Source organism: Dipodomys merriami, unplaced genomic scaffold, assembly GCF_024711535.1.
Source record: "Dipodomys merriami isolate MVZ:Mamm:240054 unplaced genomic scaffold, mDipMer1.0.p SCAF_604, whole genome shotgun sequence".
In the NCBI taxonomy this organism is placed as follows: Eukaryota; Metazoa; Chordata; class Mammalia; order Rodentia; family Heteromyidae; genus Dipodomys; species Dipodomys merriami.
In genome coordinates, this window is record NW_027206185.1 from 6,905 (window position 1) to 34,350 (window position 27,446).

At 37.2% G+C, this 27,446-nt stretch overlaps 1 protein-coding gene, 1 long non-coding RNA gene and 1 pseudogene across 2 annotated transcripts in view; 1 reads left to right on the forward strand and 2 right to left on the reverse strand.

Annotated features, from left to right (window-relative positions):
* Positions 1–623: 623 nt before the first annotated feature.
* LOC138814728 (uncharacterized) lies at positions 624–4,581 on the reverse strand. Its single transcript, XR_011368064.1, has 3 exons — positions 4,153–4,581; positions 2,000–2,160; positions 624–1,593 (listed from the first exon to the last, which is right to left on the reverse strand). It is a non-coding gene; the product is annotated as an uncharacterized lncRNA (long non-coding RNA).
* LOC138814727 (spermatogenesis-associated protein 6) overlaps positions 3,982–27,446 on the forward strand; it is a 63,244-nt gene continuing 39,779 nt past the window's right edge. Inside the window, exons 1-3 of the mRNA XM_070003849.1 lie at positions 3,982–4,212; positions 21,028–21,165; positions 22,876–22,924. Coding sequence (XP_069859950.1) covers positions 4,162–4,212; positions 21,028–21,165; positions 22,876–22,924 — 238 coding nt within the window. The 5' untranslated portion in view covers positions 3,982–4,161. The remainder of the gene's footprint in view (positions 4,213–21,027; positions 21,166–22,875; positions 22,925–27,446) is intronic.
* On the reverse strand, positions 15,618–16,475 carry LOC138814732 (heterogeneous nuclear ribonucleoprotein A1-like; annotated as a pseudogene).

Sequence of the window (27,446 nt, forward strand, 5' to 3'; positions counted from 1 at the left end):
GTGGTTAATTGGAGATAAGAGTCTCACAGACTATCCTGCCTGGGCTGGCTTTGAACTGCGATCTTCAGATCTCAGCCTCCGAGTAGTTAGGATTACAGGCATGAGCCACTGGTGCCCAGTGGCTGAGTGACCATGTCTTACTTAGGGAGATAACTAATGTTTTACTACATTTTTAACAACATAATTGCACAATGTACACAATTCTACAATTGTAGAATTGCAATGGCCATTTCTGGATGTGTGTTATGACATATAGTTATGTAATACATTTTAAGCCAAAACACATTTTTCCGAAGGGGTAAAATTCACATTGTTTTATATAATTCTTATAGGGTGAATTCTGCAGAAGGTAAATCTATCAAGTGATTTCTGTTTATCTTTTAATCCAAATTATGGCAGAAATGTTAAATCATTTTTATTTTCTCTTAAACCTTCCATATTATTGTTAGTGATAAGTCTAGTATTCAGAGGTTTAGAAATATTCAACTTCAAAATACATGGAATCATCAACTTGAATGACAGGAATAAGCCTTCAGAAGCACAGACTTTTATTCAAATGCAAGATGACATAACATTTTATTATATATTCAATTCTATTATAATATAATTACTACTGTCATCACAATTTGTTGAAATTTTATCCTCAACTAATTGATGTTATGTCATTGACAACACTAAGCTAATACATAACACATTAGTTATTATTTTAGAGCAAAACAGTGCTTTCTTTGAAGAAGGATAGTTTTAATTTCAAATTCCTGCTTTGCCACATACTATCTATGGCCTCAGTTTACTCCAACCTTGTGAGGATAGAAATACTTATCTTGTAGAACTGTGCATAATATACAATTATGTTCAGCAAGTGTCTGGTACAGTACCTGATATATAATATCACTAAATAGTTGCTATGGATATTACAATCTTGTTATTAATAGTCTTACTGCTTACTGACTGTTGGAAATCAATTTCTTTATGGAGACTGAACATAGCTGAACATCAATAGTGGATTTTTTTTAAGATAAAATCTTCTGTCTAATCATCAGGCCAGTCTGAATTACCATTCGTACTTTACAAATACAAAGTAAACTGTATAAAAGAAAAAAATGCTCTAATTTATTCCCTCAAAGTATGCTTCCATACTTGATAGGATTTCTTGGAAAGATTAAGAGATTACATTTTTCATTTGACTTACTTCCTATAAAATTTCATACAGGATAAAAGGAGGGGATTACTGAGCAGTCAGTGCTGTTTCTGTCTTACCTACTACTTGCACTAAATCCTTGTTGGTATCATTAACTATAGTGGTACCATTCACCATGCTGCTAGCCAGGCAAATTCTGTGCCTGGGGCTTAGAAAATGGTAGTTGAATTTTTCTATGAGGTGAAATTTTTACGCTTATAGAAGAAGGACTTTGAAACCAGCCACAACATAAAATAAGTATGTTATGTAACCAGGACCCAGGCTGAACTGTGCATGTTTTTGTCCATAATATATTGTTTTAGAACAACTCAAAAAGTCTGAAGAATAGTTGGGATCCAAGCAATCCAATTCAGATGGGATTTCAAAAGACTTCCAACGTGGGCAGTGTTTATCTGAGAATATAAATGAAAAGAACATGATCCTGTTACCATGGAGCTTGTTATACATGGGCTTAGAACTTTGTTTTTTCCTCCCTGAAAACATGTGAAGTGGACCACATAGATACAGGGAAAGTAAGGTTTGAAGAATTAAAGCAATGTGCTTCAGGACAATGGTGACGATAGCACTGGACTCAGATGAGTCAGATTTCAAAGGCTGGACTTTCTCCATTGAACATTTTTGCCAGAGGAAGGCCTTTAGGTACAAAGTACCCTGGGAAGGGCAATGTCCACTCAACTCAATACGTTGGAAACTAAGCATCATTTACATGCTAAACTCTGTGTTCAGTCTAAAGAAAATTAAGAAGTGGTTACTCCACAGTATGAGTTTACAATCGAGAAAAGATGTAGACCAAATTACCTCCATTTTCCCCTTCATCTGTAGAAAGAATTAAAATGTTCAATTTTCCCCCATAAATAAAAGATGATTAAGTCTTTCAACCCGCGCTTCAGTGGAGAGGAGACTTCTTAATGATTGTTTTCTAACGTGTCACCTTTTCTTCAAATCTAGAATTTCTCAAACTGGAAAGTAGAAAAATGGTCAAACACATGAGCTGACAATTTATAATATAGTAGAAATGATAAACATAAAAAATATGTGCTCAGAATTATCAGTAATCTGAGAAAATCGATAGATAATATTTTGCATGTTGGGGGAAAGTTTAATAATGCTAATATTGAGGGAACTGGGGGGGTCATAGAGAAACCCTCAAACATGGGTGGTAGGAATATAGACTGGACAGCTCCTTGATATAAAATTTGAAATACTCATATTATATGAATTAACAATGTATCTCCCAAGACTCACTATGAAAAATGTAAAAGATCAAGTGTAAAAAGAAAAAATGTTTGCAACCTGCAGAACAGGCAAAGAACTATATTATCTGAGATGAGAGAATGCAATAGAATGCAATAGAAAAATCGTATGCTTTGCAATTCATTGCAAAAAATAGGAAGGTAAATGAAACCAAGCAATCATAATCAGAGATGTAAAATAAAAAAAAACACAATTAGAAATTTAGACTAGACATAGCAAATGACAAACATATAAAAATAAAAAGTCCAAGTAATGTCAATGTTAGAAAGGATGAAGAAAAGTGAACAGTCACATAAATCTGTACAACTCTGGAAAATGGTATGGTAAACATTGCCTGTTAAAGTCTCACAACAAAACCTGACTCTGGGTCAGTCCTTTCCTCCTCTAGCACATGTGCAACTAACAGGCAGATATGTCCTAGAATGTTTATAACTATTTGTTGAGAAGACCTAAAAGTGGAAACAGTACAGATGAATATCAAGAGTAGAAAGGTTAAATAAGTCAGCACGTCTTTTTTTTTTTTTTACAATAGGGTTAGAAAATAGAACACACTTGAACTACACTGCATCAACATTTGATGAATCCATATTATGTTGAGAGAAGCCAGTCAATGGAAAAATACAGTATTAATTCCACTTAAATAGCATTGCACCACTTTGGAAATTTGGACATGAAAGCAAAGGAAATCTTGTAAAAAAGGAGGGGTGGGGGATTTCTGGTGGTGATTACTTATAGAGCAAGAAAGAGAAGACAATGGTGCTGAGATTGTTCTGTTTCTTAACAAGGTACTAATTGCCCAGGTTATTATTCTATATGTTCTTCTTGTTCATATCATTACTAAAGATGGGCATGTTTCATACACTTCAGTATACGTAGCATGTTTCATAATAAAATGATTTTCACCATCTCTACAGCCAGGCCACTCATTTAGAGTTCAGTGTAAGCAATCTGCATTGAGATTCACACACACAAATGAGACAGGCCATTTCGAAGGGAAAAGAAACACTAAGAACCCCAGAGTAGGAGACTAGAAAGAGGCTCATGGGGACGGTTCAAGGTCCCCTTCTCAGAAGGCAACAACTGTTTTCCAGAGACTCTGGGCTGAGTCCCGTTCTGCCTCTGTCATGGACAAATCTCTAATCCTCAGTGTCTTCGTGAGGGTTCTGTAAAGTGCACTGTGAAATTCAAAGAGGAGGAGTCACAGGAAATAATAGTAATTGTTTTACAGTTGGGGAAACTGAGGTCGTAGTGACTCGACCACCGTCACCGCTTTGGAACTCAGAGCGGCTTTGTTCCTCAGCCCCGCGTCCTGATTCCCAGGCCGTCCAAGCTATTCTCTCTTCCACAGGACTTCGAGGCTTAGTTTGATGTCACAGAAGAACCACCCCGCCCCCATCCCGCCACGGTGGAACCACGCCCCCTCTGGCCCTCAAGCCCCGCCCAGCTTCCGCCGAGCCCCGCCCCGGCCTCTCGCCCCCGCGTGCTTCCGGCCCCTCCCCTCCTGGCTGCTATGACAACGAGTCCGGGCCCCGCGCTCAGCTGCTACTCGGGCGGGACCCAGGCTGGACCGCGGGCCCCGGCCTGGGGGCCACAGCTGCCACCGGCGCCGCCACCTTGTGTCTTCCCCATCCCCGCCCCTCCCCGAGTCTCCCCGCCTCACTCGGGCCCGTGGCCGGGGTCCCTCCCCGCCACCTCACCCCGCGCAGATGCCGAAGGTGAAGGCGTTGCAATGCGCCCTGGCGCTGGAGATCCGCTCTGTGAGTACCGGTCGGGCCTCCCGCCCCGGAACAGCTTCCTCTGGGACCGTCTCTTCTCCAGGGGGTACCTGAAAACTCGGGGTCCCTCACCCGCAGGTGTCCGTCACCGTCGGAACCAGTGGCTTCCGAGGAGCCATGGCGCCCGTCGCCACGTCGGGGCCTGCTCCCCGCCACGTCGCGCACCCCTCCGCGCCGGGCCCCGGCCTCCCCCCAGACTCCAGTGTGGTTGCTGTTCACTGATCTCTCCAGAGCTGCCCTTCTGGAGGGTGGGGGGCGGCGGGGTTCTCCTTAAACTCCTCCGCTGTGATTTTCGAGCTCCCCTGGCCCGGGTGTGAGGCCTGGTGGCATTTCCGTCCAAGTCACAAAGTGCAAGCCAGTTGGGACCGAGCCTCCCAGCCTCCAGGGAGGGGGTGAGGCCCTTTTTCCTTAGCATACAGTCCCCACCCACAACAACTGAAATGTGGCATCACCCCAGCAGTACTTTGCAATCCCCTTCCAGGAGAAACCGCGTTCCTTAGAAACCATTTCACTACCCCTCCCCCCCACACCACCCCGTGCCCCCCAGCCCCCCATCCCTCTGACTTTTAAGAGGGGGATTGGGATTCCTCCACATCCTTCCAATCAGTGCACAGAAATTCCGCTCAGCTTTTAGAGGAAATGTTCTCACTCTCCAAACTTGTAATGCCAACCATTCTCTCCAGACTGGTTTAAGAGAATCCTTTCCCAGCCTCTTGGTGGAAATACAGCTGAGGCTCTGCATTGCTGTGAGGACTCCATCATCCTGGATAATCAAAGCACTTCCAAGGAGTATTGAACTCCTTCCCCTCTTTATTTTCCTCTTTGGACGAAAGTTCCACAATGGAGGAAATCCCCTCTCCCAAATCCCCCTCTGGAAGCCCTCTCTCCCCAGCCCCCTTCTGGATCTCCCAGAGGATGCTTACAGGCCCATTCTCACTGGTCAGTCCTGGACCTCCCCCAGGAGCCCTCAGCATTTCCTTCCGGCTGCCATGCAGGCCAGGCTTTTGTGTCCATTTAACCCTGGTTTTCATCATCCCTCTCTTCCTGGGTGGTACTCCTTACTAGCTAAGCAAACCACCTTGGAGATCACAAAACTGGTTTAGGGCTTTAAGGAGCAGAACCTTGGGTGGAGCAGAGTATGGGACAAAGGGTGAATAGTTTCTAGGAACTCTTGGTTTCTGGGCAATCCTGCAGCGATTTTAATTGGAGACACTGTAGTCTTGGCTTGAAGTGTTTGTATCACAAGCTGGCTTTGATAACGTTTTGTAAAGTAGGATTAGTCTGTTAAAAGAATACACACAACTTCCTAAACCTCTACTCCCAGGACTTGGGGAAACAGTTCCCCAGATCCGCTTTCCTAGACTGTTATTGGCTGCTTCTTCCTCCCCTGTTAGCCAGTGGGGCTTGGCTTATTCTGCTGAGCACCACTCCCCTTCCCTGGCCAGAACTGTAACTTGCTAAAAGGAAGTATTCTGTTATAATTGATTGTCGCCTAAGGAGCCAGAGACACGCATTTTATTTCGTTATGTTGCACACAGAAAGTGAATAATTGCATACTGGAGCTTTGTTATTCATCAGTTAAAGAAAACTATGCAGAAGGAAATACTCCTTTTCTTTTTTTTCTTTAATAAACACTTGAGTTGCAGAGTTTTAGTGTTCTGAAAAATCTTAGAAGTCACCACGTTTCATCCCTTCTACAAGTGACACAGTAGAGCTGTGCCATGACTATTTGTCAAGGGTTACATAAGTGTTTTGGAGCAAATCTGTAACAGATGCTAAGTTTTCTAACTGTCAAAGGCCTTCTCAATGGCTCTGATAGGAGGAACAAAAGATCATTACTAGTCTTACAAGTTAAAGAAGCCTGATTAATTTGACTCTGATTGAATAGGGGAGATTTATGGCCAGGGAGATATCTATTTATCTGTCTTTCTATCTGTGCATAGATAGACAGATAGATAGATAGATATGCACATTTTTTAAAACGTCTTTCAACTTCACATATATACAAACCATTGTGCACTTGGCTTTCTTCTCTTCATTTAATACGTCCTGGAGATATTGTCATTGGAAATTAGCATCTTTTCTCCTTGACTTTTCAAATTAAAAAAATAAATCAACATTTTCAGACATGCAAGTAGTTGGGAGAATAATTTTGTGAATAACTCATATGATGTACATACATGAAGTTGGCTTATCTTTACACACATATTCATATATACATGAATATGTACAGATATTTATATTTGTCTATATGAGTGTTTATGTACAAATAAATATTTTTGATGAAAAATTGAAAGTAAATTGTTAACATCACAGGGTTCAGCTTTTTTCAAGACATCATTAATGTTAAGAATATTATTGTGCATAAGATAACATAAAATATACTTTCCTTTTTCCTTCCTTTTTGTGCTAGATATTGAACATAGGCCCTCAGGCATTTTAGGCAACCCTGATACTTAAACCACACCCCCATCCCTAGCTCTTTTGTTTGTGGTTTATTTTTAGTTAGTGTATTAGGACTTTGTCTTTGACTTTGTGACTTGGAATTCTTCATTGGGATGCCCCTGATTTTCAAGTAGCTGGGATTATAGGAACTCACTATCACTCCTGGCTATTAGTGATAATTTCTTATTATAAAGTCCATACTTGGATTTTTCAAGTTGTCATGTAAATGATTTTTATAATTCATCAAATCAAGATCCAATCAAGGTTTCCATACTGAAATTGTTAGCTCTTTTTAGTCCATTTTAATAGACACCAACTTTTTTCATTTCAATATCGTTCCTTTTTTCCCTTCTTATGTATTTTGAAAAATTCATATGTTCATGTCACCATTACCAAAGTCAAGACTTAGAATGTTTCTGCTCTACAAATTTCCCTTGTGTTCCCTTACAAATCCTATGTAAAAGGAAGTACCATTCTAGTATATTGGAGGGATATAATATACTTTGGTTGGCTCATCTTGTTTTTGAGATTCTGTTATATGGGAATTCAATTTCGAGGTACAAAGAAGCCACATTTTAAGAAGTCAAATTGGGAGTCTTTATTAGACAGGCAGTGACTGCAGCGGACACATGGCCCCAGAAAACTTGCAGCCTTGAATACACTAACACTGTAAGAAAACTGAGCCATAAGAGTAGTAAAGCAAAGACAAAGCAGAAAAACAATACCAATAAACCAGATCAACTCCAATGGAGAGCCAAAGAGGGATGCCTTGGTGACCTGAGGAGAGTCAGGAGACATGAGGCATGGTGTGCAATGGTGGCTGAGTTGGTTGAGGCCTACATAGGGTCATGGTCACAGGGGGCAGAGTCACAGGGAGCTTGAGAGTCTTTCCAGTTTATGGCACAGAATGGGCAGGTCCAGTAACATATTGTCCAAGTTCCTGCCCTTGCCTCTAGGAACTTAGGCACCACCATCACCCCCATCACCTAGGAGTAAGACTTCACCTTCATCCACCAAGAAGAACAGATAGCTAAGCTCAGTATCCATATATATATATATGGATATATATATATATATATAATATTTATTTATCAGTGGTTTGTTTCTTTAAACTTTGGAGTAGTTTATTTACATGTTTGTTTACTCATTCTATCTCTGTCTTTCTAAAATCTACAAAAGTATTTATATATGTATATATTCGTAAGAAATTGTACTTTTTCTGGAATGATATGATATGCCTAATAACTTGCTTTTAAAGAGCATCTACAGGATTATATTTCACAATACTTACACATGTAATGTTTAATACGTATCTTTTATAGAAGGCATGTTGACTGCTTCATTTTTGACCTTTTTATTATTATTTTAATTTTCACAAGACTACTAGGGAAAATAATTTCCTCCCAGCAGTATGTTTTCTTTCATATACTATGACTGTTGGCCAACACCAAATGTATGGTATGCCCAAAGCTTTCATGCTTGCTATGTTTTCACCTTCATAACATGATGGTATTACCATATTGCACAAAGATCACTACTAATACAAGAAACTAGAGTTAAGCCAAATGCCTAGGCAATGCAACTGCCCAATTTTCCATACTATAATACTGCCAGTGTCAGGTTAATGTAGAATTCCCAGTGTTTCTTCTCTATATTCCCTTTACCTAACATAATTCAAATAATTATAGCATTGGAATATTCTTTCAGTCACTACTCATCTGAACACTTATTTATCTACAAGATCCTTATATGTTATGGTCTTTGTAAATTTACCTGAAGTCTATACTTTAAAAACTTGATTATAAAGTACTTCAGACTTGCATTTTAAAAATAAAATATTGCACATGTAAATGCCTTCTTTGTACCTTTTTCTGCCCCATTTTCCTTCCTCTTTTACTCCCTTGAGTTTATATAACCAGTATCCTAAAATTGTAATGCCTTTCTTCATTCAGGTTTTGTACAATGTGTGTGTGTGTGTGTGTGTGTGTGTGTGTGTGTGTGTGTGTGTGTGTGTGTGTGTGTGTGTGTGTGTTGTGTATGCCAGTGTGTTCACTTAAATGTTACACAAATGGTATCATGTTGTATATATGCTGTCAGTTTTGATTATTGGAAATTGTAATTCATTTCTTAAATTGTTCTATGCTGTTTTTATAATAGTGATTTAAATTTGTTTCCCTCTTAATGGACTTTTAAATACCAGTTATTTCCACTTGTTAATTTTACTATGTTTCAGTTACTGTTAAGCCTGGACACTGTGCTGTAAGGAACACTGGAAATTCTTTGGGTGACCTTGGTTTCTGATGGTGTTTTGGGGGTCCAATTGGTAATGTTCAGTAATGTACTTGATTTCTCATTGAGTATAGTAGCCCTGTCCTTATCAGTGGAGTAAATCTTCTAAGACACCCACCCTGCCCCCCAGTGGATGCCTTAAACTGAAGATGGTGACACATGCTATATAAATTAATAATTTTTTCATATTAACTAAACATTTGTCATGTACTGTAGCTAGAACTTTTGTAGTCTGGAGCATGAGTACAACATTTCTTACAGATTTCTTTTCCTTCACAATTTCACAGGTAGAAAGTTCATTCTTACCAGAGAGCTTAGCAACCTGATCATACTTTATTTTTTCCTTTCCTTATTAACTCAAGAACTTTAACACTTCATTTAAAGGAAGCATGTTTATGGCTTCTCTGTGTATTTTTCTTGCTAACATCAGTACTTTTGAACTTTGGAGTAAAAATTAATTTAAAAAATAATTTCTTGAAACAGGTACCACTATGCCTTGACAGCTAATCTGATAACCAAGAAGTCTGCTAAGTGATTAATGTGTGGGTAGTGCATACAGCATAGATACTCTAGACACAGGGGTCAGTCACATCATGCAATGGATGGGAAACATGGTGATATTTCATTATGTTGCTTAGAAGGGCATGTAATACAAAGTTTGAGTTGTTTATTTATGAAATTTTTCCATTTAATATTTTTGAACAGTAGTTAACAATGGATAATAGAAACCACAGAAAGTAAAACTACAGATGGGGGCTACGTATAGAGGTGAAAAACATGTTTATTAGAGAATAATAACTGATAATTATTTTGTTTTTGAAAGACTTTTTAAGACAGTGAATATTTCAGGAATTACCATTAAACTTAAGGAAAAATATACTTTGTTTTACTTAGAACTCTCTTAAAAGTTTCTTTTTTTTTCTTGAAAATCATGGTACTAGTGCCAGCACTGCTTGTGTTGTTTGAGTTGCTTATATGTGACACCTTCATCCCACATTTGACATTCTGAGATTGTGAAAGCACATTGATGCTGTGCCTAGGTACAAATACATCTCTGATTAGTCCTACTCCAGAATTTACATGTATATATATATATATATATATATATATATATATATATATCATTATAAATTAGTTTCTCTTTCTTTTAGTTAGTACATTGGCTTATTTTTTTCAGTTGTGATTATAGGTAAAATGCATTTTTATATTCCTTGGGGGGAAAATAAGTGTACTCTGTTGCTGTATTGTAAATGTCAATTAGGTCAAATTACTAAGTGTTGTTTACATCATCTAAGTCTTTCACGATTATTTGATTGCTTGTTTTATCAATTACTGAGTATTTAAATTCAATTATATAGTTTTTGCTTCATTTTTTGACACTGTATAATTAGATGTGATTGCATTTAATTTTGTTACATCTTATCAATAATTTTTAATCAATCAGAAATGTGGCACTCCATCCTTGGTAATTTTTTTCTGAAATATACATTAGATCAAATTAAGATAGTCACTCCAGCTTTCCTATGATTAATGATTGTACAGTGTATACTTTAAATCATTTTATCTTTCATCTACTTTTTACATTGAGATGGAATTCACATGGTATAAAATCTACCACTTTAAAGTGGTAAATTTAGTAAAGTGTAAATTTAGTAATCTCAAAGTTGTGGTACAATAGCGTATCTAATTCTTCAACATTTTCATCACCTTGTGAAGAAAACCTATACCCATTGACAGTCATTACTTAGCCCTCCTCCTTCAAGCTCCTAGGGATCACTAAGATAATAGCCCATTGGGTCATCTCATGTAAGATAGAAATCACACACAGACTAATTCTGAAGCAAAAGCAGGCAAAGTTTACTGCAGACAAAAAGTACAATAGACTACTCCATAGGGAGAGTAAGTCTAGGTTGTAACTAAGAAGAAAACAGCAGCAGGCTACCTCCCAAAGCAGAGTAGCCCTGGGGTTGGGTGGTCTAGGTTTATAACCCTTCATATCCGCCTGTCTGGTGGTCCCATGTAGAAGTGGGGTGAGGGCCAGATATGTACAAAAGCTCATTTCCTCCTACATTACCTATCTCATGAACATCTTAAATCCCTATCCAATGACATACATCCTATTGTGATAATGAAGCAAAAGTTATTTTTCGGTGGGACGTTCTTGCACAGATACTCTTAACTTCTGGAAAGTTCTGATTAGCTGAAGTGAGACTTGCCCTTCTCCCCCTTATTCTTCACTCTCAGGGAATGGGTAATTGTCCCATTTGTTTATGGCTTGGGCCAGAATAGATACCTTTTGTAGTTTTCTGGTTCTGACTTTCCTCAGGTCTTTGTCACATTCTTCCTGCCTATTACATAATGTCATAATTATATCTTAGGAGTTTTGACTCTTCTGTATATTTCTTTTTTTTTTTTTTTTTTTTTGTCGGTCGTGGGGCTTGAACTCTGGGCCTGGGCGCTGTCCCTCAGCTCTTCAGCTCAAGGCGAGCGCTCTACCACTTGAGCTACAGCGCCACTTCCGGTTTTCTGGTGGTTTATTGGAGATAGGAGTCTCACGGTCTCTCCTGCCCGGGCTGGCTTTGAACTGAGATCCTCAGATCTCAGCCTCCTGAGTAGCTAGGATTACAGGCGTGAGCCACCAGCGCCTGGCTCTTCTGTATATTTCTACAAATGGAATAATTTCTCACTTCTCTTAGCACAGTGGGTGTAAGGTTTTATTATTTATGTTGTGGCATGTTATCAGTGCTTTACTCATTTTGTAGGGGAATTTTTATTCATTCACTAGTTGATGAATATTTGGTTTTATCCACCTTTTGGATATTATAAATAATACTGCTATATCTGTGTATACATTTTTGTGAAGAAATGTGCTTTTGTTTTTTGTTTTGATTTTTGTTATGAGGCTTGAACTCAGAGCTCCTAGCTTGCTGAGCTGGCATTTTACTGTTTCCAGCACACCTCCAGTCTGGGTTTTCCTGGCTAATTAGATAGAATCTTGCAGACTTTGAACCGTAATATTCAGATCTCAGCCTCCCAAGTAGCTAGAAGTATGAGAATGAGTCACTAGCACTCAGTGATATATGCTTTTAATAATCTAGGGCATAGACATATACATTGTTGGATTTTATAACATTTTTGGAGGAATTGTTAAGCCTTTTCTATGTGGTTGTATCATTTTATATTTCATTGTATATTTCTGTCAGTAAAGTAAGAGTTCCAGCTTCTTATTTATGCTTACCTTTTTGATTAATCATCCTAATGAATGGAAAGAAGTATTTCATTTGTGGTTTTTATACAAGTATTCCTAACAAATGATGTTGACAATGCTTCCATGTACTTGTTGACCATTTTCTGGAAATATTCTTGTCTGTTTTTTCTTTATGTATTTTAGACTCTGTTTATACATGTTTTTAATTGCTGTCTTACATATGTTTCTAATTGTTACATAATTATAGCTTTTCTTTGTCATTAGTAATCTTTGTTTTAATACCTGTTTTGATATTAATATAGTCACCTGAGCTCTGTTTGGCTTATAGCTTACATACTATACATTTTCCCATTTTTGTTTTTTTACTGTCAACTGATTTGTGTCTTGGAATCTGAAGAGTGTCTCTTGCAGACAGCATATTGTTGAAAATATTTTTGTTTGTTTTTTAAAGGCATGCAAATATATTAATTTACAAATTGGGAAAATGACAGAGTGTAGTTACCTATTAGAGCCGCAGATGATGATTTTGGAGGAAACTCTGTGGAATTAGAGAACATACAATGGCTTGGAAAAAGTATTTTTCTGTCCTACAAAAAGAGATCATTTTGCAAATGATTCTCTTTGGGACTAGAATGGAGGCTAGTATATGACAAAGTCTGTCTAGGTGTTGACAGACTCAAGTCTTTCTTCCTGTGATGTGAATTTACAATTTGGGAAGAAAGAGAATGGACTAAAGGTAATTTTTACTTCTTTGGTGGATTTGAGCAAATAAGGAAAATTTGCAGAAAACATCTTCCTGCCCTACAAGGGTCAGAAACAAGGGAAGTTCACTGGGTCTTGAATCCAAGGTACGGTCTAAGGCCTTTTAATTTACTTTAAATCATTGCTCAGTGTGCCAAAAGAAAAAGCCCTACTTTATTTAGTGTTTACCTATTGCTTGATCCTTGTTGCTAGAAAGCATCTCTGTGAGTGAAAATCAGTAAGTATGACCTTTTGTGTCTACCTTCTCTTTCCTTTATACAGATAAAGAATAAAAGGAAATAGAAATGAAGTTTGGAGAAGTTGAGATTCCAAAATCAGTAGAGGCAGTATATGATTCAGTGCTTGTAGCAGACAAAAAGAATTATTTCCTAACTCTCACAGTAGTCTTTGGTGTCTTCAGACAAAAGGAAAACTAAGAGTTGGAATGAAGATGTCACATGATGTGTATAAATTATGGTTACAGAATAGATATTTCAGTAGATTCTGGATGGTGTGTCCACATTTCTCTGAAAAGAACTGGTCATGACTTTATTCCTAGGTTATTCTGATGTTGAGCTTCTTGTTTTTATTGCCTATGATTTCAGTTCGCTTCCTTTAGTTTTTTTTTATGTTATGAACTAAATCTGTCCTATTATTGGAACCATGTTCATTTTTGAGCCTGTTTCCCTTCCTTTTGTTTTGGTCTGTCATGGGGCCTGAACTCTGGGCCTGGCTGCTGTCCCTCAGCTCTTCAGCTCAAAGTTAGAGTTCTACCACTTGAGCCACAGTGTCACTTTTGGCTTTTTGTGCTTATATAGCGCTGAGGAATTGAACCCAGGGCCTTCATGCATGCAAGGCAAGCACTCTACCACTGAGCCACCTTCCCAGCCCCTTCTTAAGTCCAAGTTTTGGCTGTGGGCTCTTATTGAGCAAGATGTTCATCAGTACAGTTTCTCAGTACAGTTTATTGCCTTAGGGTGCTTTTGGCACCTGACATCATCTAATCCAGTTATGTTCCTATGTTCAATGTAAGCAATAAGAAGCTGTACCATGTTCTGTTTTGTTGTTTTCTGTGGGTTCAAGGACTTGAACTTAGGGCCTGGAAGCTGCACCTTAGCTTGAATTTTGTTCAAGGCTAGCACTTTACCACTTGGGCCACAGCTTCACTTCTGGCTTTTTGGGGCTTAATTGGAGATGAGTCTCACTGACTTTCCTGTCTTGACTGGCTTTGAACCACAGTTCTCAGATCTCAGCATCCTAAGTAGCAAGGATTACAGGCATGAGCCACTTGCACCCAACTTGGATAGTAGCTTTTAGTCCATTCTTACTATCTCTACCTTTGATTAGATGGTTTAATCAATTTAGCTGTAATACGTAACCACAAGGAGATTTATCTCTGTCATTTTGCATTTCTTCTTCCATTTCTTCTTTGGTGTTACCTAGTTTATATTGTTCTACTTCTTATTTCTTTTTCTATTTTTTTGTTTTTTATAAAAGTAGCTGATTTGCAGTTTGCATCTTAATTTATAAAAATGTTTGATTAATACCAACTTATGTTTGGTAACACACAAAATCTTTGCTTCTGCTTTTGTGATTATTTTTATTAAGGATTCCTTCTAGTTGATGAATATCTGTTCTTTGTGTTTCAAGACTTTTTTTATAGTTTTATATTTTGTATTATTGGATGTTTATATTGAGCATAATTAGGAGTTTTAAAATCTTATACATCTCAAATGGACTTATTTCTTTTGTTTTTAATAGATATTACTTCTTTTTAAAACAGTTTTAAAACTATTCCCACCCCCTTTCATCCTGTTATTTTTTAGGTAGATTCCCATGTTTGTGTCTGGGGCTGGCCTGAATCTATGATACTTTCATCTATAGCTGTCCATAAAATCAAGATTGCAGGTGTGAGCCACCTCATACAACTCATCTATTAATATTAATATTAATAATAATAATAATGAACACTATTTATTACCATACATTAGTTTTACCAAAGGGGTTTATTGTGACATTTCTACACATGTGTACAATGTATCCCAATCAAACTCCCCCATTATTTTCTGAAATTCTTTCTGGGCTATTTCTTCTCTATATATGGGATTACCATTATATTTACTTTTCTCTACTTGATGTCTTGTACACCTTCATTTTGGTTTCATTCCTTCCCTGCCCCTCAGAATGGGTAATTCTTTGATAGAGCATATCTGTTCTTGAGTGTTTCTAGTGAATTTTTAATTTTAGTTTGGCACTGGGCTCTAGAATTCAACTCTAGAATTTGTTTTGTTCTTTTCTTGAAGTATGATTTATATACTTTATTGATGTTATCTCCTTGACAAGACAATGATGAATTAATTTTCTTTAGGTCTTTTTTTTAAGACACATTTATTCAGGGTCATGATCAGACTATTATGTTTAGCAATCAACAGCATGGGTGCAAAAAAAAAAAAAAGAAAAAAGTCTACATTAAAACCCTTTTGTTGGAATTCTTTACACTTTCCACAGAACAGAAACTAAAATAACCTGTTATACAATTAGTCACAAATACAGTCCTTGAGTTCTTTTTGCTCATACACATGAGTATTGTCTAAAACATGCCTTCTTTGTAGCAGCTAGGCCCTGCCACCACTGTGCTTGGCTGAGTTCACAAATCTGTTGTAACCTGTAGCTTCCCTGTCACTTCTCTGGCTCTCCTCTCCTGCTAAGCTTTGTTTCCTAGCAGTAATTTAAACCTCCTTCCACTGCCATAGCTACTGGTGCTGCTGGGACTGCCATAGCCATCTGGGGTTTGGCAAAGTATTGGCCTCTACCACCATAGGGGTGAGAGCTTCTGCCCCCAGTTTCCTCCCTTCATGGGTCCAAAATTTGAAGACTGTTGTCGTTGCCAAAATCGTTGTAGCTTCTACCACCTCCAAAATTGCTACCGTCATTACAAAATCCATTGTAGCCATCCCCACTACTGCCATATCCACCACCACCACAGCTGCCACCAAAGCCATCTCGACCACTTAAGTTTCCTCCACGACCAAAATTGTCATTGCCATCAAAATCACCTCCACGACTGCCACCAAAGTTTCCAGAACCACTTAGACCTCTTTGGCTGGAAGAAGCACTAGTCATCTCTTGCTTTGATAGGGCTTTCCTTACTTCATAGTTGTGGCCACTCACAGTATGGTATTTCTGAATGACAATCTTGTCCACAGAGTCATGTTCAAAGTAATCTCGTAAGTGGTGTTCTTCTGTGCCTTTTTAATGCCACCAACAAAAATCTTCTTCACAGTTAAGTGGGCACCTGGTCTCTGAGAATCTTCTCTTGAGACAGCTCTTTTTGGTTCCACGACTCTTCCATCCACTTTGTGTGGTCTTGCATTCATAGTTGCATCTACTTCCTCCACAGTGGCACAAGTTACAAACCCAAAGCCCCTGGAGCGCTTGGTGTTGGGATCTCTCATTACCACACAGTTCAAGAGGATTCTCCATCGCTCAAAATGGCTCCTCAGACTTTCATTGACCCTCTGATGAAGAGCTTCCACAGCTGTTCAGGCTCCTTAGGAGACATGACTGCAAAAAAGGGGTGGGAAGAGTCCCTTGAGCCATGCTTCCTTGGTCGCATCCACGAAGAGAAAGGTTCTTTACGTCTTTGGCAAGAGTTCCTTTATTCATTTATACATAGTTATAATAGATTTTAAGTCTTTATCATTAAACTCAACTTCTGGATTCCTGTGCACTGGCCATGCTTCTTATTTCTTCTTGTATCTTTCGGTGGAAACTCGGCATTTAAAATAATACAGTAAAGAACTCTGAAAATCAGACGTCCCCCATATCCCATGTGTATCATTGTCTGTTATTGGTAGTGGTATTTCTTTTCTGTATAGTCATTTTTGAACTAGTTGTACAAATATATTCTTCGCCATGTCTGGCTACCAGTCTTTGCTCAGTTAACTTTATTGTCTTCAAGTCATATTTGTCACAAACCAGTTGACTGGAATACTGGAATACTGCTGTGCCCTGATAGAAATTGTGGGTAAGCAAGAAAAAGCTTTGCTCGTGATTCAGGGCACTTGATGGGGTGTTTTTTTGGTAAGCCATGGCAGTGGATGACAAGAGGCAGTGGTGCCTACTGTGAGGTGCTCCTCAGCGTCGCAGTTCTTGGGCCTCCCCAGTTGTGGCATCTGAAATTGACAGCTCTCTTGTGCCTCAGCCTCAGGACCTGAAGCAGGAAGTGTGTCAGCTCTTTCATGTCTCTGGCAAGGTCTCACAGAAGAAAGTGCCTTACATGGCTCACCCTGATCAGCTGATACCAGTTTTACTTTAGCTTCTTTTGCTGCCATCTCTGCTGCCATGGATTTTTTTTTTTTTGGCCGGTGGTGGGGCTTAAACTCTGGGCCTGGGCTCTGTCTCTGCGCTCTTCAGCTCAAGGCCAGTGCTCTATCACTTGAGGCACAGTGTCACTTCTGGTTTTCAGTGGCTTGTTGGAGATAAGAGTCTCATGGGCTTTCTTGCCTGGGCTGGCTTTGAACCAGGATCCTCATGTCTCAGCCTCCTGAGTAGCTAGAATTACAGGTGTGAGCCACTGGCTCCTGGCTTGCCATGGATTCTTGACTGTGGCTTATTGGCCTTCACTCCTCATGACAGTCTCCACTGTTGTGAGAGCTGCTTGTCACTTCCTGTTTTGTAAGGAGGGAGGCAGCTGCCTTGCCAACACCCTCACATGTGCAAGCTACAGGTTTTTCTCTTTCTGTTGTTGATATTACCAGCTCAGCCTCCTCACTATCCATGACAGTCAGAAGTAGGCAAGGAAGAATAGTTTAGAGAAGCCTTTATTGACACTGTTGCAACACAGATAATATCTTCTGGCTGTTCAGAAAGTGAACCGAACAGCCTGATTATGTAACCAAAAAAAAGGATTGTGGCAAGATTGTCTGCACTGAACATGACTTTCTTTCAGTTGGGCTTAACATTTCCTTAAAGGACACAACCCAAGTTGAATGCCAGTGCCTCGTGCCCTAATCCTAGCTCCTCTAGAGGTTGAGATTTTTTTTTTTAATTTTATTTTATTTTATTTGAGAACATACTGTACAGAGGGGCTACAATTACATGGGCAGGATAATGCATACATTTCTTACCAAGCATTGCAGCCTCCTCCTTTGTTTACCCTTCACCTCCCTTCCCAGCCTTCCCCCTCCTCCCACCCAATTATACCCCCCTCCCCCCCACACACCGACATTGTAAAGTTGGTTTTGACATGACATTTTGTACTTCTCATTGTTGCAACAGGTCCACCCGAATCCTTAAACGACTTGTTTGTCCCCATCTCCTCCACATGTTATACTGACATCAAATATAGTGAAAGCGGGGGTTACACTGTGGGGGAGGGACATACAAAGCAACAAAGAAATAATCTTATAAATGCGTTAGAAACACATGCATTAAAGAAACGAAAACATTAAAATAAATATTTAAGGGTTCATTTTCCTAACATCACATTATCTGACCTTTTCTGCTTGACTCATACCTATACTAGATATTGCAAATAAGGGAAACCATGGGACCTAGAGGGAAGGCCACCCCTCCCCCCCAGCACCGGTGATCTCCATCTTGGATACCGACAAAGCTCGGAGGAGCTGCTAGCTCCAGCTCAGGCCTTGGAGGCTGAGATTTGAGGATTGTGGTTTGAAGCCAAACCAGGCAGGAAGTAACCACCAAAGACCCAGTAGTGTTGCTGTGGCTCAAGTGGTAGAGCACTAGCTTTGAGCATAAAAGCTCAGAGGCAGGCCCCAGACCCTAAGTTCAGGCCCCAGATTGGCACAAATAGATACATAAAATAAAATAAATGCCCTGAACTATAGCTTTTGCTAAAGATCTCTGTGTACATTTGGGGGCATGCTTTTTGTGCCCCTGTAGGCAGTTGCCAAACTAGTCTCTACTTCCAACTTACCCAGAGCTTTAATATCAGCTAACAGTGGGAGCACACAGCTTTCTAGCTCATTTCTGGCTGTAAGAACAACTCTGAACATGTTTATAGCCTTTTAAATTACTGAGAATAGGACTTCAGTTAACCACCTTGCTTATTATTTTCTACTTTTCCTCTCCGATTTTAAATTCTTTCTTGCTTTCTGTAAAGCTGCTGAGGTTTTCTTTTTTAATAATGGAAGAATTTTTAGCAGTGTAGATGAGAAAAACATCTTGTTTCTAGCCTGTGTTAGAGATTGGAAAAGGACCCAGTACTCAGTGATCACAAATAGATTAGCTTTGTCCAATAGATGTATGCTCAGAGTCTCAAATTTGAACCAAAGATACAATTTGAAATTTTCTAGGCTTACATAAAAAGTTAAAAGAAGTAGAAGAAATTAATTTTAAATGATACCTTTTACTGAAATCAATATATTAAAAATACTGTAATTTAATAAATAATACAAATTTTTTGAGATATTTTACCTGCATTTTATACCACATCTTCAAAACTCAATATGTATTTTACATTTGTAGCCCACCTGAATTTGGACTAACCATAGCTGTTGGTCTCAGTGGATAGCAGCTACTGTATGGAATGGTAGATTTAGAGGGACTCTGATAGTTTTGTTCTTAATGGTTAGTAGTAAGAACTGGACCTGATGCACTAGGATTTGCTGAGAACCTCGATGTTTGTGATCAGTTGTGAACATAATGGGGGAAGGGTAGAAAATATGGTAAAATGTAAATAGTCAACAATATCTTAACTGCTATGTACAAGGGGCAGAAAGTCTTAGTCACTTGTTGAATGCAATAGTCAGATAAGATGGCAGATAATTTATTCTAGCAATAATGGTATTGAGTACTATTGATGAGTCAGGCAATGCTCTAAGCACTTCAGATATCTTCCTTAATATTATGGTTCATTCACTTTGTGATCTTAAGTTAGTAGATCACCTAAACTTCCTTGGGAGTATTTATTGTTTCTCTCTATAAAATATCTGGAGATGTACTAGACAATCTCTACCCTTCTTAATCATGAAAACCCATATCTTTGGATATAAATGATAAAGAAAATAGAATTTCTTTTTTCAGGGACTTTATAATCAAACAGAAAGTGAGGTATATTTATTTCATTGAAATGAATCTGGATAATAATCTCATCTTAAAAGAGTTGTAAAATATTGACCTGAGTAGCCTCAAACTTGATGTGTAGTACAAGCTGGTGTTGGACTTTTTAATCCTCCTGCTTCAGCCTTCTGAGTGCTGGAATTATAGGCACTTTTCATTATGCCCAGCTTCCATATATACTTCAATATGTTGTTAGGGGATCAGACATATTTTATTTATTTTTATTATTAGTGTAAAGGTAATGTACAAATGGGTTACAGTTACAGAAGTCAGGTAGTGAGTACATTTCTTTTTGAACAGTGTTTCCCATTCCAAGACATATTTTAATGTTACTATGTTGGACTCAAATTTTGGGAACCATTTAATATCCCATTAGGGTATTGACCATTGACAGTAGAATATGGCAGGGATTGAAGAAAGGGCTATGGATTACATAGAAAGTGCAGATTTTCTGCCTATGCTTTCTGTCAAATCATAATAAGGCAGTTAAGTACTATTTAATATTTAAAAGTACTATATTAAGCAAGACACTTTCAATTCACCAGGTTTGAATTTTTGTCATGTTGTGTTTGAATATATTACCTATGAATTTCTATTTAGGGTGATGAAGATCAGATTTGTCCTTTTCATCTGCAATTTTTTGTTCTCTAATATGATGTTGTATTTCTGCTGAGTGTTAGTTAATCCTTTATGATTAAATGATGCTGAATAACTTTATATCAGCAATTCAGCAAAATTGGAGCCTAAGACTGCTTAAAATGATTAATGTCTGTCCGAAGAACAAGTACATAGTGTTTCAAATGTGGAACAAATAACCCAATGGAAAAGTGTAGCTTTCTCAAAGGAATGGAAATTATCAAGGCATTTAAAGTAAATTCTATGAATAGTAGAATTCTCTCTTTCTCTCGCTCTTTGTATTTCCATTTGAGTGCCAGACTGCTCTTCTTATGTAATATTTGGCAAGTTATTTTGGTAGGAAAGTTCACAGAATTTTTATAAAGCAGTAATATCCACTTGATTTATTTCAGGTAACTTGTCCAGGAGTGGTGCTGAAAGACAAGGAGGACATCTACCTTAGCATCTGTGTGTTTGGCCAGTATAAAAAGACACAATGTGTCCCAGCCACTTTTCCACTGGTCTTCAATGCCAGAATGGTGTTTGAAAAGGTAAGTTCAAATATTGGACCAAGTATTAGCAAACAAACACAAAAGCCAAGTGACTCCAGTTTTTTAGTAAAAGCCAAACTTATCATTGGACAAATTTTTATGTAAACAAATTATTAGAAATTTGCTGGCTCCATGCTTTGGATTAATCCAAAATTGTAAATAGAGAAGTTTCAGAATAAATATGCATTATATTATGCATTGAATCAGTTGCCTTTTTCTTGGTAAATAAGCTTGTTTCTATCATTGTCTTAGTGGGCTTTATGTAAAGCAATTTACCTTGAATTCTGAATTACAATTTTCACACAAGAAAAGAAGACATTAAGAAGTAAGAGTATGTCACATCTTGTTTATGACTACCTTGTAGTTCTTGTTTCTGTCATACTTTTTCCTTTGTTTTCTACCCAAATTGTTGCTTTGGGAGTTATTAATTCACTTTCATCTTTCCTACCTATTTCCTACTCATAATTACCCAGTACCTTCTCTATACCATAGGACAGAGCACTATTTACAGCTGAAGACCTATGCTAAACAAGGAAAAATGTTCTCCATTTAGAGCTTGATAGGTGAATAAAGAGAATTAAAGATCAAGGAGGTTAGAGAGATTTTGAAGAATGGTCAGAGAAAACAGTAACACTTAAACAGAGCCTGAGTGAGGCTATCAATTATGTGAAGAGTCTAAGAGGAAGGCATTGAACGTAGAGGGATAGCAAATATAAAAGCCTTTATATTTGTTAGGAATAATCTTGCTGAATTAAGAGAACACCAAGAAGGCCAATATGATCATGGTAACTAATAAAGAAAAGAGTTCTAACAGACGGGGTTGGAGAGGAGGCAGAACCAGCTATAAAATTTATAGTAGCATTCCTTTTTGGCCACATCCCCACCAGCATCTGTTATTGTTAGTTTTCTTGATAATGGCCATTCTAACTAGGGGAGGTAAAATCTCAATGTTGTTTCAATTTGCATTTTTTTATGGCCAGAGATGTAGAATATCTATGTATCTATTGACTATTCTTATGTTGTCTTCTGAGAAGTCTCTCTTTAAGTCTTTAGCACACTTATTAATTGGGTTGTTGTTTCTTTGAGGAAGCACTCATACAGTGAGAACAAAGGAGGATATTCTTAGGAGAGGATCACAAACGCTCAACTGTGAGCGTATGATCATATAAAAAGATGCTTATTGAAATGAACTCCAAGAAATGGAAACGAGGGTTTTTTTTATTGTACTATTTGAAGTTCTTTTTCTTTTGTTTATTTTCATTTGTCACTTTTTTATTTCTGTATCCTTTGTCTTATATGTAAGTTTATCTGATTTGGGGAAGAAAAGAGGAAGCACAGAAATAGTGGGACAAAGAGTGAACCAATTCAGCAGTGATACTCACTAGACACTATGTTGGAAATGAACTATACAACTTGGGGGAGAGGGAAGTCGAAATGGGGAAAAACTGGGAGAGAATGAGGGAGAGGGTTGCACTGTTCAAAAAGAAAATATACTCATTACCTGATTTATATCATCTTTACAATAAAATTTAAAAAATAGTGATCATGGCATCATGGCATGCAGAGAGGAATGGACAGTTCTTGCTAACACCGTAAGTTTGGTTGGGAAAGGAACGATATTCAGGGAATGTGAGATTTCAGAAGAAAAGTCATTACATCTTCCTTTCCTTCCTTCTTCACTTATACCCCTTCCTTCTGCTCCCACATCAGGTGTTTCCTGAAGCAGTAGACCCTGGAGATGTGGTTGCACAGCTTGAGTGTAAGTTTTTAGCTTTTTAATTCTTTATTTTAAAAGATCTTAGAATTTATCAACTCTACATTATTTAATACTTGGTTGAATAAAAGTTCAAAAGGATATACTAGAACTTCAGAACTCTTGAGCTAAATTTTTTTATACTTCTTGAATTTCAAAATATACCTGGAAAGAATTTTTTTAAAAAATTACTGAAAAGTATTTATCTTTCTGTTGTGGTCTATGGAAAATAAGACTTATTTCAAATTTTATTAGGAAATATACTGTAGAAATGTTCTAAGGATAAAAATTCATGGTAGACAGGACTTTGCCCTGAAAATAAAACTAGGTCTTTAAGTCAAGTAGGTGAAAAATAGAAGATCAAAGTAATACTAATTTACAGTACCTATGTTTTTTTCATTTTTGTATTACTTTCATTATTTATAAATTACTTTAGGGAGATAAATTTTCAAGGCTTTGGATAACAGTAATGTCTTCAAAGTACTAGGAATCAGATACAAATGATACAACTACTTGTATCAGCAGTGGTGAAGTGTACTCTCCTTCCTGCTCTGTTGAAACTCTAGCAAAGTGGAAGCATGGAACCATGTGCTATACTAGAATCGAATCATGTAGGGAGGAAACAGGCCCATGGGGCTTTCAAGTTAGTGATGGATGTCTCCAGAGAATATTTTGAGGCAAATGCCACATCTAATTAGTTAAAGCTGTTCCGGCACCTGATAAAGCACTTTCATGGTAGCACACTAGGTAGGTTACCATGCGCAGATGTTAAGGAATATATGAATTTTAATATGCTCTGAGTATGTTATTCATTATGTGAGAAACCAGGTATCTCAGAGAAAAGACAGTAATTTATTTTCTTTTGAAATTTTTCTGTAAAAAGAAACAAAATGTGTTGTTTCCTATTTAATTTGAAATTTTAGAATTACAAGCAGAATGCTTAGTGGTTAGTGTTTGTTTCTTCATTTCCCTGATTCAGTTTTTCTCTTGGGTCTCTATGAAACAAGTGATAGTCTACTTTCTCTGCCATATCTTTAAATGATGATACTCTATCGTTTTACTCTCTCTGGCGTTTTTCATTCATTTCTGTTCTGTCTTTATATGACACTCTACAAAGACTTGACTTTATATATTACACATGATAGGTGATTACTCATGATTTTCACATCAGTTTTTATTTCAAACCTTTGTCATGAATTTGGAGGTCTCTCTTCATTTACTTCACTTCCCCTATCTTTCCATCTTTGTCTAGTAACTTTTTCTAATACTAAAAGAGCACTAAAAGTAGAGTGGTAGTCTCACATCATGTTCACCCTGGCTCACATAAAACAGGTTCTGGAAAGTTAGGTGTGGGGGTAGACACCTAAAATCCTGGCACACAAGGAAGGCTGAGTCAGGCAGATCATGAAGCCAAGGATAGCCTATGCTACATAGTGAGACCCTATTTTGAAAAAGTTATTGGGTTATTTTAAAGCAAACTTTGTCATTCTATTGCAAATACCTTTAACAGGTAAAGGCTTCATAAAATATTAAGCAATCACTTTAGTATCACAAAATTAAAAATTCCTTAATAAAATCAAATAGTCATTATTCAGATTACCTCAGTTGTTCCCCAAATGCCTTTTTAAAGATAGTTTCTTAAAATCACAACCCAGGCAAGATTTGAAACAAGTATTATGTATGACTATTTATCTCTTTAGTTGCCTTTCTGTAATAATGTCTCCTACTTTTTTGTTTGATTTTATTTTTTTGGTGCCAGTCCTTGTGCTTTGAACTAAAGGCTTAAGTGCTGTCCCTACACTCTTTTTTAAAATATTTTTTTATTTAAGTAGTTTTACAAAGCAGTTGGCATTGAACAGTTCATGAACACAATGCCTCTTGATCAATGTCACTCTCTCAACATTCTCACATGCCCCTTCCCTCACTTTTCTTAATTTTGAGGTTATCTATTGAATTTCTTTTGTCATTTAACAAAGCAGTTTGTGTATACAATATATCTTGATCTGTGCCAACCCTTCAACATCTTCACTACCCTTTCCTTATTTTTCTCGATTCTGTAGTATATATAACACATTGTTGAATGCATTCTACTCCCTTCTTCCATTCATTTTTCCACCCTTCTCTCCATACCCCACACCAACTCCTTGCAAGTACCTATTTCTTGGTACTTATTTTGTTGGGTTTTAACTTAGTCTTTCTAAAGAATTATACTATTTGAGCCAGGCGCTGGTGGCTCATGCCTATAATCCTAGCTACTCAGGAAACTGAGATCTGAGGATCACAGTTCAAAGCCAGCCCAGGCAGGAAACTCCGTGAAACTCTTATCTCCAATAAACCACCAGAAAAACCAGAAGTGGGGCTGTAGTTCAAGTGGTAGAACGTTTGCCTTGAGCTGAAGAGCTGAGGGACAGTGCTCAGGCACAGAGTTCCAGCCCCACGACCAAAAAAAAAAAAAAAAAAAAGAATTATACTATTTACACTCTTCACAAAGTCAATTATACTTTGCTCAGGATAGCACTCTACACTTGCGCCACAACTCTACTTCTAGCTTTTTGCTGGTTAATTGGAGATAAGAGTCTCCTAGACTTTCCTGCCCAAGATGCTGTCCTCAGATCTCAGCCTCCTGAGTAGCTAGAATTACAGGCATGGGGCACCAGATGCTAATTAGAAGATGCTAATTAGGCTTTTAAGTTTGCTTAGGTTCAATATTATTTTATTTTGTTGTTTGTAAATCATCCTTGACAGTTGGTGCCCTGTGCATAATGTGTCTTGTCAAGTGGTATAAAATGTGTGCTTATCTTTAGCATTGCTAAGATTGATGATTTAGTTTCAGGCATAAGCCTCGTTCCTGCATTATAAATTTCCAATAAACCTTTTTCCTAATAGCTTTAGCAACCCCTGAGAGCCATCTTTTCATTAGGGCCATCACAAAATGATTGTTTTTATAATATTGTCATTTTAAAATTTAGTAGCTGGAATTTTATAAAGGAAAATTTTATTATCTATATTTTGGTTCTCCTGAAATCTGTTACCTATAGAAAAGGCAGCATAAGTATGTCACTCCCTTTGGCCCTTCCTTTATTTCATAGCTTTAGTAAGGTATGATCTACATATCATAACATTTACCCATTGTAACTATAGATAAATGACTTTTAGAAAACATACCCAGTATTGAGCCATTGTAACTATCCAGGTCACAATATTTCTGTTATCCCAAAAATTCCCTTTATACCTATCTGCAGTTAGTCCTTATCTCCACTGATTTTTGTAAATTTCTATAGACTTGTATTTCCTAGAAAATTCATATAAAGGCTGCATATTATATACAGTATTTTCTCTCTGACTTCTATCATCTAAAGTAATGTATCTGAGGATCCTTCATATTATTCTATATGTTAACAATTCATTCTTTTGTTAATCACCAAATAGAACTATTTTGTAGAACATTTTTCTTTCATTGACTATTCAGTGGCTGTTTGGATTATTTGGTTTTTGTAAACAATGTTGATATAAATGTGTGGATGTTTGTGCTAGGTTGTATGCTGAATATATATTTAAAATTTTAAGAAGCTGCCAAAATGTTTTTTAAAGTTATTAATAGCATTTTACATTCAAACCAACAGTGCTTTTCTCCATCAGTCCCAGAACTTGATAATGTCATTCTCTTTTTAACAGTGCTTGCTAAGTCATTCATATATCTGATCTTGTAAATGTTTATTCACATCTTTTGCACATTCTTGAATTGGGTTATTTGTGTTCATAATAGGTTTTAAAGGTTTTTCTTTGTCATCTAAGTCCTATATGAAGAATATGTTTTATAAATATTTTCTGCCAGATTTTGGTTTGTCAAAATGATCATGTACTCCTTTATTTTACTAATATGGCTTAGCATACTGATATATATTCCAATATTAATCTTTAACTCCTGGGTAATGCTATATAATTCTTCTTATATTTTCCTGGTTTGTTTGATAAATTTTGCTAACGATTTTATGGTCTATAGTTTTGTAATTTGATTTTTATTGTTTTGTTATGTAGGCATTATTGGCCTCTAAGAAGAAATTGTATAGAATTTATATTACTTTTAAACATCTACTAGAATTCCCTTGTGAAGTGATCTGGGCCTGGGCTTTTCTCAGTGAGAAGATTTTAAATTACTATCTAATTTTTTTATGTCTTTCTCTTCTGAAGTTAGCTTAGATATTTATATATTTATATGAATTTGTTCAATTCCTCTAAGAAGTTTACTTGAAGTTGTTCATTTTATCTTATGTTTCTTTTAATTTTGTCAGGGTTAGTAATGATGTTCTTTCTTTCCAGATTTTGGTAATTTGTAGTTTTCTTGTGAATGGTTTAGTCTAAAGTTTTATCAAATTTGTTAATAATTTTTAAGAACCAAGTGTTTGTTTTGATTTTTCTGTTATTTTATTTGTATTTCCCTGATGTTTAATTTGATCTTTATTCTTCCTTCTACTTACTTGACATATAATTTAGTCTTTTCTAGCATCTTGACACAGAAGCCTAGATG